Below are 17,272 nucleotides of genomic sequence, written 5' to 3'. Positions count from 1 at the left end.
CTTGTGTGAAACTACATCGGTCGATGTAATAGTACATCACGCGTGCGCATTGCCTGCATATGCATGCGCAGAAGTGCCGTTTTTTTTTTTACTTAATCGCTGCGCAGCGAACATTTTTATCTAGCGATCAACTCGGAATGACCCCCACAGTTTTCTATACACCTCATTTCAGTACATGAACCTACAGAGCACACAGTTTGCAGCCACGTCAGAATGGAGATAGGCAGCCTCTGGCTCTCTAGTTGTAGTGGAACTAAAAGTTCCAGGCTGCACTTTCAGCTGACATGACATTCTGAGGATATTACAGATATGACCTCATACAGCTTTGCTACAGCCTCTTGGCACGCCAGGCCTCTTGTGAGACTCCGCTAGCGTTGGGCATTGTTTTTTGCCAAAATGCATCTTAGACCCAACGTGACACTTGTACATCTGTGTGCGACTGAGTCTCTGAATCTGCAGACAAAGTGCTGCGATGCAATGACCGCAACGTTTTTCCATGCAGAGTCCTGCTGTGCTCCATATACAGACTCAGCCGCACACATATATACAAGTGTAGCATATCAAATTAATCAGCAGAGACTCCTGGTGCATCCTAGTCACATTGCTTTGCGACTGACGCATTTTCGGGAAAAAGACACCTGTCGCTAGTGGACTTGTTGGCTCACTCCCGCCAGACATCTCCCGCTGTGTGGAAAAATGAGACTCTGTATCCAATCTTTACTGTCCTGCACCCCAAAATATTCAGGAATTATCCCTAGATCATATCAAGGTAACTGGTAACGGATAATATGTACAGTGTGCGGGTATCTCAAGTACCAACAAGGGCTGCTCACGAGAAGCCGCCACATGGAACAATGAGTATGTGACTTCTGTAATAAGTGTGTTTTACTTAGGTCCAGTATGATACATACCGGCAGAATGGATGCCTGCTGTAAGTATACCGACAATGGCATACCATCTTCCGGAATACCTTGTAGGCTCGTTGCACTTGTCATGTGTTAAATATGTGAATGCATAAGGAATATAATTTATCCTCTTAATACAATATAGTCACATATTTCATAGGTACAGCATACAGCTATACCTATCATATACTGTACCATACCTTATCATATAACATACTTTAACTCTTAATCCATTTTGTTTTATAAAGTGACCTTTATACAGACATTAGTTCACTTATCAGATACATGTACCATTAAACAGAGTTTAGAAATCAGCAGACTCTTATTGTGTAATGGAATTGGAATTAGCACCAAATAAGGCTAACCAGCGTTTAGTTGATATTTTGTCCTAATATGAGCTTAAAAGTGCACTCCAAGCTGCACAAAGTTAGGAGGAGTGTGATGAGAATTGGGTGTTACTGAATATTATAAAAATCAGTGTATCGCCATGTTTTCTTGGTTGAAGCATTTTGACCCAGGCTGAGAGGATGTGGTCTATCAACCTGTATACGGGTGTGGTCTTTTTAATAAATGTTTTTCTAAAACTGACTTCAATTCAATCTTTTACTTAACAACCACAACAGTAACAAGGTGGTTAAATTAGGATTAGACACATGCCACAGGTTCTATTCCCACTCAGTTGATGGCATGGACCCACCAACCAAGTGAGAATAAGGGGCGAGTGTCGGTATGCCGGCAGTCAGTCTCCTGGACGCCGGGATTTAGTGCGCCATAATTTGACTGCATCCTGTAATTCTCACCTGTGATGATATATGTAGGGATTTCCTCCTCCATACACTGCTGGTCACCTGTCACATACATCTGTTCTTCTCCCTCTATGGGGGTAATTCCAAGTTGATCGCAGCAGGACATTTTTTAGCAGTTGGGCAAAACCATGTGCACTGCAGGCTGGGCAGATATATTTGCAGAGAGAGTTAGATTTGGGTGGGTTATAGTGTTTCTGTGCAGGGTAAATACTGGCTGCTTTTTTTTACACTGCAAATGAGATTGCACATTGAACACACCACACCCAAATCTAACTCTCTCTGCACATGTTATATCTGCCTCCCCTGCAGTGCATATGGTTTTGCCCAACTGCTAACAAAATTCCTGCTGCGATCAACTTGGAATTACCCCCTATAGCTGTATCTTTTACCTTGATCAGTCACATACGTCTCTTCTTCTCCCTCTATATCTTCTGCCTTTATATCAGTCACATACGTCTCTTCTTCTCCCTCTGTATCTTCTGCCTTCATATCAATCACATACGTCTCTTCTTCTCCCTCTGTATCTTCTGCCTTTATATCAGTCACATACATCTCTTCTTCTCCCTCTATATCTTCTGCATTCATATCAGTCACATACGTCTCTTTTTCTCCCTCTGTATCTTCTGCCTTCATATCAGTCACATACGTCTCTTCTTCTCCCTCTATATCTTCTGCCTTGATCAGTCACATACGTCTGTTCTTCTCCCTCTATATCTTCTGCCTTCATATCAGTCACATACGTCTCTTCTTCTCCCTATATACACTGCTCAAAAAAATAAAGGGAACACTAAAGTAACACATCCTAGATCTGAATGAATGAAATATTCTAATTAAATACTTTGTTCTTTACATAGTTGAATGTGCTGACAACAAAATCACACAAAAATTATCAATGGAAATCAAATTTATTAACCCATGGAGGTCTGGATTTGGAGTCACCCTCAAAATTGGAAACACACACTACAGGCTGATCCAACTTTGATGTAATGTCCTTAAATCAAGTCAAAATGAGGCTCAGTAGTGTGTGTGGCCTCCACGTGCCTGTATGACCTCCCTACAACGCCTGGGCATGCTCCTGATGAGGTGGCGGATGGTCTCCTGAGGGATCTCCTCCCAGACCTGGACTAAAGCATCCGCCAACTCCTGGACAGTCTGTGGTACAACGTACCGTTGGTGGATGGAGCGAGACATGATGTCCCAGATGTGCCCAATTGGATTCAGGTCTGGGGAACGGGCTGGCCAGTCCATAGCATCAATGCCTTCGTCTTGCAGGAACTGCTGACACATTCCAGCCACATGAGATCTAGCATTGCCTTGCATTAGGAGGAACCCAGGGCCAACCGCACCAGCATATGGTCTCACAAGGGGTCTGAGGATCTCATCTCGACACTGAATGGCAGTCAGGCTACCTCTGGCGAGCACATGGAGGGCTGTGCGGCCCCCCAAAGAAATGCCACCCCACACCATTACTGACCCACTGCCAAACCGGTCATGCTGGAGGATGTTGCAGGCAGCAGAACGTTCTCCTTGGCATCTCCAGACTCTGTCACGTCTGTCACATGTGCTCAGTGAGAACCTGCTTTCATCTGTGAAGAGCACAGGGCGCCAGTGGCGAATATGCCAATCTTGGTGTTCTCTGGCAAATGCCAAACGTCCTGCACGGTGATGGGCTGTAAGCACAACCCCCACCTGTGGGTGTCGGGCCCTCATACCACCCTCATGGAGTCGGTTTCTGATCGTTTGAGTAGACACATGCACATTTGTGGCTTGCTGGAGGTCATTTTGCAGGGCTCTGGCAGTGCTCCTACTGGTCCTCCTTGCACAAAGGCGGAGGTAGCGGTCCTGCTGCTGGGTTGTTGCACTCCTACGGCCTCCTCCACGTCTCCTGATGTACTGGCCTGTCTCCTGGTAGCGCCTCCATGCTCTGGACACTACGCTGACAGACACAGCAAACCTTCTTGCCACAGCTCGCATTGATGTGCCATCCTGGATGAGCTGCACTACCTGAGCGACTTGTGTGGGTTGTAGGGAGGTCATACAGGCACGTGGAGGCCACACACACTACTGAGCCTCATTTTGACTTGTTTTAAGGACTGTACATCAAAGTTGGATCAGCCTGTAGTGTGTTTTTCCACTTTAATTTTGAGGGCGACTCCAAATCCAGACCTCCATGGGTTAATAAATTTGATTTCCATTGATAATTTCTCTAACGTCCTAAGTGGATGCTGGGGACTCCGTAAGGACCATGGGGAATAGCGGCTCCGCAGGAGACTGGGCACAACTAAAGAAAGCTTTAGGACTACCTAGTGTGCACTGGCTCCTCCCTCTATGACCCTCCTCCAGACCTCAGTTAGAATTTTGTGCCCGACCGAGCTGGATGCACACTAGGGGCTCTACTGAGCTCTTAGAAAAGAAAGTACATTTTAGGTTTTTTATTTTCAGTGAGATCTGCTGGCAACAGACTCACTGCTACGTGGGACTAAGGGGAGAGAAGCGAACCTACCTGCTTGCAGCTAGCTTGGACTTCTAGGCTACTGGACACCATTAGCTCCAGAGGGATCGAACACAGGCCCAGCCTCGGTCGTCCGGTCCCGGAGCCGCGCCGCCATCCCCCTTACAGAGCCAGAAGCAAGAAGACGCTCCTGGAAATCGGCGGCAGAAGACTTCGGTCTTCATTAAGGTAGCGCACAGCACTGCATCTGTGCGCCATTGCTCCCTCTGCACACCACATACTTCGGTCACTGATGGGTGCAGGGCGCTGGGGGGGCGCCGTGGGCTGCAATTAAAGTACCTTAAATTGGCAAAAACATACATAATATAGTCAGTAGGACTATATATGTGTAAAATCCCCTGCCAAAATATCCATAAAAAAGCGGGAGAAGTCCGTCGTGAAGGGGGCGGGGCTATCTCCCTCAGCACACTGGCACCATTTTCTCTTCACAGTGCAGCTGGAAGACAGCTCCCCAGGCTCTCCCCTGTAGTTTTCAGGCTCAAAGGGTTAAAAAGAGAGGGGGGGCACTAAATTTAGGCGCAAAACTGTATATATATATATATATATATATATATGGCAGCTATAGGGAAAAATTCACTTTTGTTAGTGTAAATCCCTGATTATATAGCGCGGTGGTGTGTGCTGGCATACTCTCTCTCTGTCTCTCCAAAGGACTTTGTGGGGTCCTGTCCTCAGTCAGAGCATCCCCTGTGTGTGTGCAGTGTGTCAGTACAGCTGTGTCGACATGCTTGATGAGGAAGGTTACGTGGAGGCGGAGCAGGTGCCGATAAATGTGATGTCGCCTCCTGCGGGGCCGACACCAGAGTGGATGGATATGTGGAAGGTATTAACCGACAGTGTCAACTCCTTACATAAAAGGCTGGATGACGTAACAGCCGTGGGACAGCCGGCTTCTCAGCCCGTGCCTGCCCAGGCGTCTCAAAGGCCATCAGGGGCTCAAAAACGCCCGCTACCTCAGATGGCAGACACAGATGTCGACACGGAGTCTGACTCCAGTGTCGACGAGGTTGAGACATATACACAATCCACTAGGGACATCCGTCGCATGATTTCGGCAATAAAAAATGTGTTACACATTTCTGACATTAACCCAAGTACCACTAAAAAGGGGTTTTATGTTTGGGGAGAAAAAGCAGCCAGTGTTTTGTTCCCCCATCAGATGAGTTGAATGATGTGTGTGATGAAGCGTGGGTTTCCCCCGATAAGAAACTGGTAATTGCTAAAAGGTTACTGATGGTGTACCCTTTCCCGCCAGAGGATAGGTCACGTTGGGAGATATCCCCTAGGGTGGATAAGGCGCTCACACGTTTGTCAAAAAAGGTGGCACTGCCGTCTCAGGTTACGGCCACCTTGAAGGAGCCTGCTGATAGAAAGCAGGAGGCTATCCTGAAGTCTGTATATACACACTCAGGTACTATACTGAGACCTGCAATTGCCTCAGCATGGAGGTGTAGTGCTGCTGCAGCGTGGTCTGATACCCTGTCAGATAATATTGACCCTCGACAGGGATACTATTTTGCTAACTATAGAGCATATTAAAGACGTCGTCTTATATATGAGGGATGCACAGAGGGATATTTGCCGGCTGGCATCCAGAATTAATGCAATGTCCATTTCTGCCAGGAGGGTATTAGGGACCCGGCAGTGGACAGGTGATGCGGATTCTAAAAGGCACATGGAGATTCTGCCTTATAAGGGTGAGGAATTGTTTGGGGATGGTCTCTCGGACCTCGTATCCACAGCAACAGCTGGGAAGTAAAAAATCCTTTTACCTCAGGTTCCCTCACACCCTAAGAAAGCACCGTATTATCATCAGGTACAGTCCTTTCGGCCTCAGAAAAGCAAGCGGGTCAAAGGCGCTTCCTTTCTGCACAGAGACAAGGGAAGAGGGAAAAAGCTGCACCAGACAGCCAGTTCCCAGGATCAAAAATCCTCCCCCGCTTTCTCTAAGTCCACCGCATGACGCTGGGGCTCCACAGGCAGAGCCAGGTGCGGTGGGGGCACGTCTCCGGAACTTCAGCGACCAGTGGGCTCGCTCACAGGTGGATCCCTGGGTTCTGCAAGTAGTATCACAGGGATACAAGCTGGAGTTCGAGGCGACTCCCCCTCGCCGTTACCTCAAATCAGCCTTGCCTGCTGCCCTCGGAGAAAGGGAGGTAGTACTGGCGGCAATTCACAGGCTGTATCTTCAGCAGGTGATAATCAAGGTACCCCTCCTTCAACAGGGACGGGGTTACTATGTCACAATGTTTTTGGTACCGAAACCAGATGGTTCGGTGAGACCCATTCTAAAATTAAAAGTCCTTGAACATGTATATAAAAAAGTTCAAGTTCAAGATGGAATCGCTCAGAGCGGTTATTACAAGCCTGGAAGAGGGGGATTTTATGATGTCATGGGACATCAAGGATGCCTACCTGCATGTCCCCATTTATCCACCCCACCAGGAGTACCTCAAAGTTGTGGTACAGGAATGTCATTACCAATTCCAGACATTGCCATTTGGTATGTCCACGGCACCGCGGGTATTTACCAAAGTAATGACCAAAATGTAATGTTCCTCCGAAAGAAGGGAGTCATGATTATTCCGTACTTGGACAATCTCCTTATAAAGGCGAGGTCCAAAGAGCAGTTGCTAGTCAGCGTAGCACTATCTCAGGAAGTGCAGCATCAGCAGGGCTGGATTCTGAATATCCCAAGGTCGCAGCTGATTCCTGCGACGCGTCTGCTGTTCTTGGTCGTGATTCTGTACACAGAACAGAATATTTCTCCTGGAGGAGAAGGCCCAGGAATTATCATCTCTGGTCCTGGGGACCACGGATACAAGCCTCCGAGGTTGGGGGGCAGTCACCCAGGGAAGAAACTTCCAAGGAAACTTCCCTACACAAATATTCTGGAACTAAGGGCCGTTTACAACGCCCTGAGTCAAGTGGAACCCCTGCTTCAAAACTAATCAGTTCTGATTCAGTCAGACAACATCACAGTGGTCGCCCATGTAAACCGCCAGGGCGGCGCAAGAAGCAGGGTGGCAATGGCAGAAGCCACAAGGATTCTTCGATGGGCAGAGAATCAAGTGATAGCACTGTCAGCAGTGTTCATTCCGGGGGCGGACGACTGGGAAGCAGACTTCCTCAGCAAGCACGACTTCCACCCGGGAGAGTGGGGACTTCATCCAGAAGTCTTCCAGCTGATTGTGAACCGTTGGGAACGGCCACAGGTGGACATGATGGCGTCCCGCCTCAACAAAAGCTTAAATATTGCGCCAGGTCAAGGGACCCTCAGGCGATAGCTGTGGACGCTCTAGTGACACCGTGGGTGTACCAGTCGGTTTATGTGTTCCCTCCTCTTCCTCTCATACCCAAGGTACTGAGGATAATAAGAAGGAGAAGAGTAAGAACTATACTCATTGTTCCGGATTGGCCAAGAAGAGCTTGGTACCCAGAACTTCAAGAAATGATCTCAGAGGACCCATGGCCTCTACCGCTCAGACAAGACCTGCTGCAGCAGGGGCCCTGTCTGTTCCAAGACTTACCGCGGCTGCGTTTGACGGCTGAACACCGGATCCTAAAGGGAAAGGGCATTCCGGAGGAAGTCATTCCTACGCTGATCAAAGCCAGGAAGGATGTGACCGCAAAACATTATCACCGCATATGGCGGAAATATGTTGCTTGGTGTGAGGCCAAAAAGGCCCCAATGGAGGAATTTCTGCTGGGTCGATTCCTGCACTTCCTACAGTCAGGGGTGACTATGGGCCTCAAATTGGGTTCAATTAAGGTCCAGATTTCGGCTCTGTCGATTTTCTTCCAAAAAGAACTGGCTTCACTGCCTGAAGTTCAGACTTTTGTTAAAGGAGTGCTGTATATTCAGCCCCCTTTTGTGCCTCCAGTGGCACCTTGGGATCTCAACATGGTGTTGGATTTCCTTAAGTCGCATTGGTTTGAGCCACTTAAAACCGTGGAGCTAAAATATCTCACGTGGAAGGTGGTCATGCTGTTGGCCTTGGCCTCGGCCAGGCGTGTGTCAGAGTTGGCGGCTTTGTCACGTAAAAGCCCTTATCTGATTTTCCATATGGATAGGGCGGAATTGAGGACTCGTTCCCAATTCCTGCCTAAGGTGGTATCAGCTTTTTATTTGAACCAACCTATTGTGGTGCCTGCGGCTACTAGGGACTTGGAGGATTCCAAGTTGCTGGACGTAGTCAGGGCCCTGAAAATTTATGTTTCCAGGACGGCTAGAGTCAGGAAAACTGACTCGCTATTTATCCTGTATGCACCCAACAAGCTGGGTGCTCCTGCTTCTAAGCAGACTATTGCTCGCTGGATCTGTAGCACGATTCAGCTTGTACATTCTGCGGCTGGACTGCCGCATCCTAGATCAGTGAAAGCCCATTCCACGAGGAAGGTGGGCTCTTCTTGGGCGGCTGCCCGAGGGGTCTCGGCTTAGCAACTTCGCCGAGCAGCTACTTGGTCGGGGTCAAACACATTTGCAAGATTTTACAAGTTTGACACCCTGGATGAGGAGGACCTAGCGTTCGCTCATTCGGTGCTGCAGAGTCATCCGCACTCTCCCGCCCGTTTGGGAGCTTTGGTATAATCCCCATGGTCCTTACGGAGTCCCAGCATCCACTTAGGACATTAGAGAAAATAAGATTTTACTCACCGGTAAATCTATTTCTCGTAGTCCGTAGTGGATGCTGGGCGCCCATCCCAAGTGCGGATTGTCTGCAATACTTGTATATAGTTATTGTTTAACTAAAGGGTTATTGTTGAGAGCCTCCGTTGTATTTCATACGGTTAACTGGGTATAGTATCACAAGTTGTACGGTGTGATTGGTGTGGCTGGTATGAGTCTTACCCGGGATTCCAAATCTTTTCCTTATTGTGTCAGCTCTTCCGGGCACCGTGTCCTAACTGAGGTCTGGAGGAGGGTCATAGAGGGAGGAGCCAGTGCACACCAGGTAGTCCTAAAGCTTTCTTTAGTTGTGCCCAGTCTCCTGCGGAGCCGCTATTCCCCATGGTCCTTACGGAGTCCCAGCATCCACTACGGCCTACGAGAAATAGATTTACCGGTGAGTAAAATCTTATTATTTGGTATCCTGCGTGATACCCTCAGCTTTAGTCTAAACTGTTCTGTAACATCATCTTTTTGAAGTCTGTATTGGTTTATACAACATTTTTTCAATAAAAATATTACTTGATGTAACGGCTAGACATTCACCATAGTTAAAATTAGTCTTAAAAATATTAGAGTGTAGGAGATCACGAACAGGTTGAACTCGATGGACAGTTTGTGTTTTTACAACCTCAGATACTATGTTACTATGTTACACAAAGCTACTCTACAGATTATATAGGAGGTCATTCCGACACGTTCGCAAGCTGTACTTCGTCGCAGCGGTGCGAACGGGTCAGAAATGCGCGGCAGGCGCAATGCAAGCGTGTTGTTGCCCAACGGCGCTGCTGGTGAACAAAGCGGTCGCAGGAGCGACCGCAAGAAGATTGACAGGAGGAAGGCGTTCCGATGGGTCAACTCACTGTTTTCCAGGCGTGGTGAGGCGAATGCAGGCGTGTCCAGGCATTTGGAGGGCGGATGTCTGACGTCTTCCGGGACCTGCATCGCTGAGATCGTCGCACAGGGTAAACAGCTGCAGGGCTAGTCTAGTTTCACACAAAACTTTTTTAGCATAGCGATCGCAGCCCTGCTATGCTAAAATACACTCCGTCACAGGTGGCGTCTAGTTGATCGCACGAGCAGCAAATGCTACGTGCGATCAACTTGGAATGACCCCCCATAATGAGTCACATTGTGGTTTTGGATTTTAAGGTCTCTGTGTTTTGTTTTACCGATACTATTAAAGTTCTCCTAAAAGACATTGGTCTCAACTCAAACAATATGACCCCTCTGACCTTACAAATATCCGCCCTCGTTCTCAGAGCTGGCAATCTTAGGCATTCCCCCTACTGGCACTAGGATCCAGACCATAAAACGATCCCTACTTCTACCAGCCATAGCATGTATATATACAGCAATGGGCACTCTCTACCCTCCTCTACTGGCCGTGTGCAGAAATTGTTTTGCATCTTTAAAATGTGCTGGCTGGAGGCCTCCCTACAGAGCAAATGATGGAGACGTTCTGTTACACTTGGGAAAGATATAAGGACACCTTCCAAAGAGATATAAAACAACAAATATGTCACAGCTTCAAACCGAAACTTTGGTATGAAACTAGCGGCTAAATGTAATAGCCTGAGAGTTTGGTCAGAGTTTCTCTAGATACATACACATAGTGATGGCTGAGCACCAATGACATACACTCACTCACAGATCCTTCACCATCATTTTATTACAAGAAACAGCTTTACATTCATTTATAATAACAGATCTTCAGTGACTGATCACAGCTATCAGCAAGTAACAGGTATCGGAGACACATAACATCGGGGGCTCTTATGTAACGGGATGACATCAGAGCATCTGGGGTACAGAATGTGCCTACACTGCGGGATCATATGGAAAGAGAGCCATGATGCTGTCATACAGAGCATGTGACTGCTCCTCTGATGTAATGTGTAGGTAGTCTCACTGTAACGCTGCGTCTTTATTACATGTACACCGGTAGCAGAGACGGCTGTATTAGGTGTTATACACAGCTATTACTCTGGTGCAGGTTACTCAGTGATGCTGCGTCTATATTACATGTACGCCGGTAGCAGAGACAGCTGTATTAGGTGTTATACACAGCTATTACTCTGGTGCAGGTTACTCAGTGATGCTGCGTCTGTATTACATGTACACCGGTAGCAGAGAGACGGCTGGATTAAGTGTTATACACAGCTATTACTCTGGGGCAGGTTACTCAGTGATGCTGCGTCTGTATTACATGTACACTGGTAGCAGAGACGGCTGGATTAGGTGTTATACACAGCTATTACTCTGGTGCAGGTTACTCAGTGATGCTGCATCTGTATTACATGTACACCGGTAGCAGAGACGGCTGTATTAGGTGTTATACACAGCTATTACTCTGGTGCAGGTTACTCAGTGACGCTGCGTCTGTATTACATGTACACCGGTAGCAGAGACGGCTGGATTAGGTGTTATACACAGCTATTACTCTGGTGCAGGTTACTCAGTGATGCTGCGTCTGTATTACATGTACACCGGTAGCAAAGACGGCTGGATTAGGTGTTATATACAGCTATTACTCTGGCGCAGGTTACTCAGTGATGTTGCGTCTGTATTACATGTACACCGGTAGCAGAGACGGCTGGATTAGGTGTTATACACATCTATTACTCTGGTGCAGGTTACTCAGTGATGCTGCGTCTGTATTACATGTACACCGGTAGCAGAGGCGGCTGGATTAGGTGTTATACACAGCTATTACTCTGGTGCAGGTTACTCAGTGACGCAATGTCTGTATTACATGTACACCGGTAGCAGAGACAGCTGAATTAGGTGTTATACACAGCTATTAGTCTGGCGCAGGTTACTCAGTGATGTTGCGTCTGTATTACATGTACACCGGTAGCAGAGACGGCTGGATTAGGTGTTATACACAGCTATTACTGTGGTGCAGGTTACTCAGTGATGCTGTGTCTGTATTACATGTACACCGGTAGCAGAGACGGCTGGATTAGGTGTTATACACAGCTATTACTCTGGCGCAGGTTACTCACTGACACTGCGTCTGTATTACATGTACACCGGTAGCAGAGACGGCTGGATTAGGTGTTATACACAGCTATTACTCTGGTGCAGGGTACTCGGTGACGCTGCGTCTGTATTACATGTACACCGGTAGCAGAGACGGCTGGATTAGGTGTTATACACAGCCATTACTCTGGTGCAGGTTACTCAGTGATGCTGCGTCTGTATTACATGTACACTGGTAGCAGAGACTCTGTACAGAATAAAACAATTGCTGGAGTATTATGGGAAACTCAGGGGAACGTGACGCGTTTCAGTGCTAAAGTGCACATTCCTCAGGACAGATTTCCTGTTCTAATCCCAGTATTTCAAACTGAGGAACCCAATCAACGTATTAAAATTATCACAGATCAGCTGCAGAAATGATTATAACGACTTTCTCAATTTTTATAAGAAGCTTTCTACATACACTCTTTTATAGGCATCTGGTTCTACTTACAGGAAAGCAAATGCAGCCCTGACCACGCCCACATCATTCATCCCAAATTCCCCATCAACTAGCCCAACATGTCATAAACACTCTATATCCCCTCAGATGCCACAGGTACGAAATGTCCCACTATATACAATAAAGCACTATAACATGCCACTCAGACATGCACTTATACCACCCAGATATCATATGCCAATAAGTTCTCACTTATGTGTATTTCCTAATGTTTAAAAAAAGTGTGATTTCAGTGTAAAGTATTTCACAAACCTGTGTGACTTCTCTGATGTGCAATAAGATGTGGTTTCTGTGTAAAACATTTCCCACACTCAGAACATGAAAATGGTTTCTCACCAGTGTGAGTTCTCTGATGTGTAACAAGAACTGATTTGTATGAAAAACATTTCCCACATTCAGAGCATGAAAATGCCTTCTGACCTGTGTGAGTTCTCTGATGTAGAACAAGACATTGTTTCTTTGAAAAACATTTCCCACACTCAGAGCATGGGAATGGCTTCTCGCCTGTGTGTCTTCTCTGATGTATAACAAGTTCTGATTTCTGTTTAAAACATTTCCCACACTCGGAACATGAAAATGGCTTCTGACCTGTGTGAGTTCTCTGATGTATAACAAGATGTGGTTTCTGTGTAAAACATTTTCCACATTCAGAACATGAAAATGGTTTCTCACCAGTGTGAGATCTCTGATGTTTAACAAGAACTGCTTTGCATGTAAAACATTTCCCACACTCAGAGCATGAAAATGGCTTCTCACCTGTGTGAGTTCTCTGATGTATAACAAGACCTTGTTTCTGTATAAAACATTTCCCACATTCAGAGCATAGGAATGGCATCTCACCTGTGTGACTTCTCTGATGTATAACAAGATCCTGTTTCCGTGTAAAACATTTCCGACATTCGGGACATGGGTATGGCTTCTCGCCTGTGTGTCTTCTCTGATGTTTTACAAGATTTGATTTTTGTGTATAACATTTCCCACACTCAGAGCATGAAAATGGTTTCTCACTTGTGTGACTTAGCTGATGTTTAACAAGAACTGACTGATGTACAAAACATTTCCCACATTCGGGACATGGGAATGGCTTCTCGCCTGTGTGACTTTTCTGATGTTTTACAAGACTTGATTTTTGTGTATAACATTTCCCACACTCAGAGCATGAAAATGGTTTCTCACTTGTGTGACTTAGCTGATGTTTAACAAGAACTGACTGATGTACAAAACATTTACCACATTCAGAACAGGTAAAGACTGAATCACCTGTCTGAGCTGTACTATATTTGCCAATATTTGAGTTATCGGGAGAACATTCCCCATGATTAGAGGGATCAGATGAAATATCTTCACTAGGAAGTACTGGTTGCATAATTAAAGCAATAAGACTGTTTCCTGGAGAATCCTGAGCGATTGTATCTTCTGTTTTAAAATCTGGAGACAAAATGAGTTTTCCCTCCAACTTCCTCCAGCTTGTGCCTCCATCTGCTGGAAGTAAATGTATGAAATTAGAATCTTGTTACCTTGAGAAGCAAAAGGAGAATATGTGACTCTTTTGTAATAAATGTTTCTATGACGTCCTAGTGGATGCTGGGAACTCCGTAAGGACCATGGGGAATAGCGGGCTCCGAAGGAGACTGGGCACAACTAAGAAATAATTAGGACTACCTGATGTGCACTGGCTCCTCCCTCTATGCCCCTACTCCAAACCTCAGTTCGAATTTTGTGCCCGGCCGAGCTGGTTGCACACTAGGGGCTCTCCTGAGCTCTTAGAAAAGAAAGTATATTTTAGGTTTTTTATTTTCAGTGAGATCTGCTGGCAACAGACTCACTGCTACGAGGGACTTAGGGAAGAGAAGTGAACCTACCTGCTTGCAGCTAGCTTGGGCTTCTAGGCTACTGGACACCATTAGCTCCAGAGGGATTGAACACAGGACCAGCCTCGGTCGTCCGGTCCCGGAGCCGCGCCGCCATCCCCCTTGCAGAGCCAGAAGATCTTCACAGAAATCGGCGGCTGAAGACTCCGGTCTTCATTAAGGTAGCGCACAGAACTGCAGCTGTGCGCCATTGCTCCCTGTGCACACCACATACTTCGGTCACTGATGGGTGCAGGGCGCTGGGGGGAGGGGCGCCCTGGGCAGCAATTAGAGTACCTTAGGGTGGCAAATAACACATAATATAGCCTGGGAGGCTATATATGTGAAAAATACCCCTGCCACATTATTTTTTATAAATGTGGGAAAAGTCCGCCAAAAAGGGGCGGGGCTATCTCCCTCAGCACACTGGCGCCATTTCCTCTCACAGCTCCGCTGGAAGGATCGCTCCCCAGGCTCTCCCCTGCAGTTCCAGGCACTATAGGGTAAAAAAGAGAGGGGGGGCACTAAATTTAGGCGCAAATACTAATATATATATATATATATATATATATATATATATATATATATATATATATATATATAGCAGCTATAGGGTAAATCACTTGTGTAGTGTAACTCCCTGTTTTATATAGCGCTCTGGTGTGTGCTGGCATACTCTCTGTCTCCCCAAAAGACTTTGTGGGGTCCTGTCCTCAGTCAGAGCATTCCCTGTGTGTGTGCGGTGTGTCGGTACGGCTGTGTCGACATGTTTGATGAGGAGGCTTATGTGGAGGCGGAGCAGGTGCCGATAAATGTGATGTCACCCCCTGCGGGGTCGACACCTGAGTGGATGGATATGTGGAAGGAATTACGCAACAGTGTCATCTCCTTACATAAGAGGTTTGACGACATAGCAGATGTGGGACAGCCGGCTTCTCAGCCCGTGCCTGCCCAGGTGTCTCAAAAGCCATCAGGGGCTCAAAAACGCCCACTACCTCAGATGGCAGACAGATGTCGACACGGATACTGACTCCAGTGTCGACGACGATGAGACTAGTGTACATTCCAATAGAGCCACACGTTACACGATTACGGCAATGAAAAATGTGTTGCACATTTCTGACATTACCACAGGTACCACAAAAAAGGGTATTATGTTTGGGGAGAAAAAGCTGCCAGTGGTTTTTCCCCCATCAGATGAGTTAAATGAAGTGTGTGAAGCAGCATGGGCTTCCCCCGATAAGAAACTGGTGGTTTCTAAAAAGTTACTAATGGCGTACCCTTTCCCGCCAGAGGACAGGTTACGTTGGGAAACATCCCCTAGGGTGGAAAAAGCGCTCACGCCTTTCAAAAAAGGTGGCACTACCGTCTCCGGACACGGCCGCCCTAAAGGAGCCTGCTGATAGGAAGCAGGAGGCTATCCTGAAGTCTGTATATACACACTCAGGTGTTATACTGAGACCGGCTATTGCTTCAGCATGGATGTGCAGTGCTGCAGCTGCATGGTCAGATTCCCTGTCTGAAAATATTGATACCCTAGACAGGGACACTATATTGCTAACCATAGAGCATATTAAAGATGCAGTCTTATACATGAGAGATGCACAGAGGGATATTTGCCGGCTTGCATCTGGAATTAATGCAATGTCCATTTCTGCCAGGAGAGTATTGTGGACTCAGCAGTGGACAGGTGATACAGATTCTAAAAGGCACATAGAGGTTTTGCCTTACAAGGGTGAGGAATTGTTTGGGGATGGTCTCTCGGACCTAGTTTCCACAGGGAAAGTCGTCATTTTTACCCCATGTTCCCTCACAGCCGAAGAAAGCACCGTATTATCAGGTACAGTCCTTTCGGCCCCAGAAAGGAAAGCGGGTTAGAGGTGCCTCCTTCCTGCCCAGGGGCAGAGGTAGAGGAAAAAAAGTGCAACATACAGCCAGTTCCCAGGAACAAAAGTCCTCCCCCGCTTCCTCTAAGTCCACCGCATGACGCTGGGGCTCCACAGGCGGAGCCAGGTGCGGTGGGGGCCCGTCTCAGACACTTCAGCGACCAGTGGGCTTGCTCACGGGTGGATCCCTGGATTCTACAAGTGGTATCTCAGGGGTACAAGCTGGAATTCGAGACGTCACCCCCTCGCCGTTTCCTCAAATCTGCCTTGCCGACAACTCCCCCAGACAGGGAGGCAGTGCTGGAGGCGATTCGCAAGCTGTATTCTCAGCAGGTGATAATCAAGGTACCCCTCCTTCAACAAGGACGGGGTTACTATTCCACAATGTTTGTGGTGCCGAAACCGGACGGTTCGGTGAGACCCATTTTAAATTTGAAATCCTTGAACACTTATATAAGAAGGTTCAAGTTCAAGATGGAATCGCTCAGGGCGGTTATTGCAAGCCTGGACGAAGGGGATTACATGGTATCACTGGACATCAAGGATGCTTACCTGCATGTCCCCATTTACCCTCCTCACCAGGAGTACCTCAGATTTGTGGTACAGGACTGTCATTACCAATTCCAGACGTTGCCGTTTGGTCTGTCCACGGCACCGAGGGTGTTTACCAAGGTAATGGCCGAAATGATGATACTCCTTCGGAAAAAGGGAGTTTTAATGATCCCGTACTTGGACGATCTCCTTATAAAGGCGAGGTCCAGAGAGCAGTTGTTGGTCGGAGTAGCACTATCTCGGGAAGTGCTACAAGAGCACGGCTGGATTCTGAATATTCCAAAGTCGCAGCTGGTTCCTACGACACGTCTACTGTTCCTGGGGATGGTTCTGGACACAGTCATCTCTAGTCAGAGACCTCCTAAAACCGAAACAGGTGTCGGTGCATCACTGCACGCGAGTCCTGGGAAAGATGGTAGCTTCTTACGAAGCAATTCCATTCGGCAGGTTCCATGCGAGGATCTTTCAGTGGGATCTGTTGGAAAAGTGGGCCGGATCGCATCTTTAGATGCATCGGCTGATAACCCTGTCTCCAAGGACCAGGGTGTCTCTGCTGTTGGGGCTGCAGAGTGCTCATCTTCTGGAGGGCCGCAGATTCGGCATAC

The 17,272-nt window shown here is 47.2% G+C and overlaps 1 protein-coding gene across 1 annotated transcript in view; it reads right to left on the bottom strand.

Annotated features, from left to right (window-relative positions):
• The window catches only part of LOC135057106 (uncharacterized), a 100,510-nt gene that overhangs the window by 63,080 nt on the left and 20,158 nt on the right, over positions 1-17,272 (bottom strand). Inside the window, exon 6 of the mRNA XM_063963007.1 lies at positions 12,628-13,861. Coding sequence (XP_063819077.1) covers positions 12,628-13,861 — 1,234 coding nt within the window. The remainder of the gene's footprint in view (positions 1-12,627; positions 13,862-17,272) is intronic.

Source organism: Pseudophryne corroboree, chromosome 3 (assembly GCF_028390025.1).
Source record: "Pseudophryne corroboree isolate aPseCor3 chromosome 3, aPseCor3.hap2, whole genome shotgun sequence".
In the NCBI taxonomy this organism is placed as follows: domain Eukaryota; kingdom Metazoa; phylum Chordata; class Amphibia; order Anura; family Myobatrachidae; genus Pseudophryne; species Pseudophryne corroboree.
Note: the sequence above shows the minus strand (reverse complement) of the source record. Positions and strands in the feature narration are given on the sequence as shown.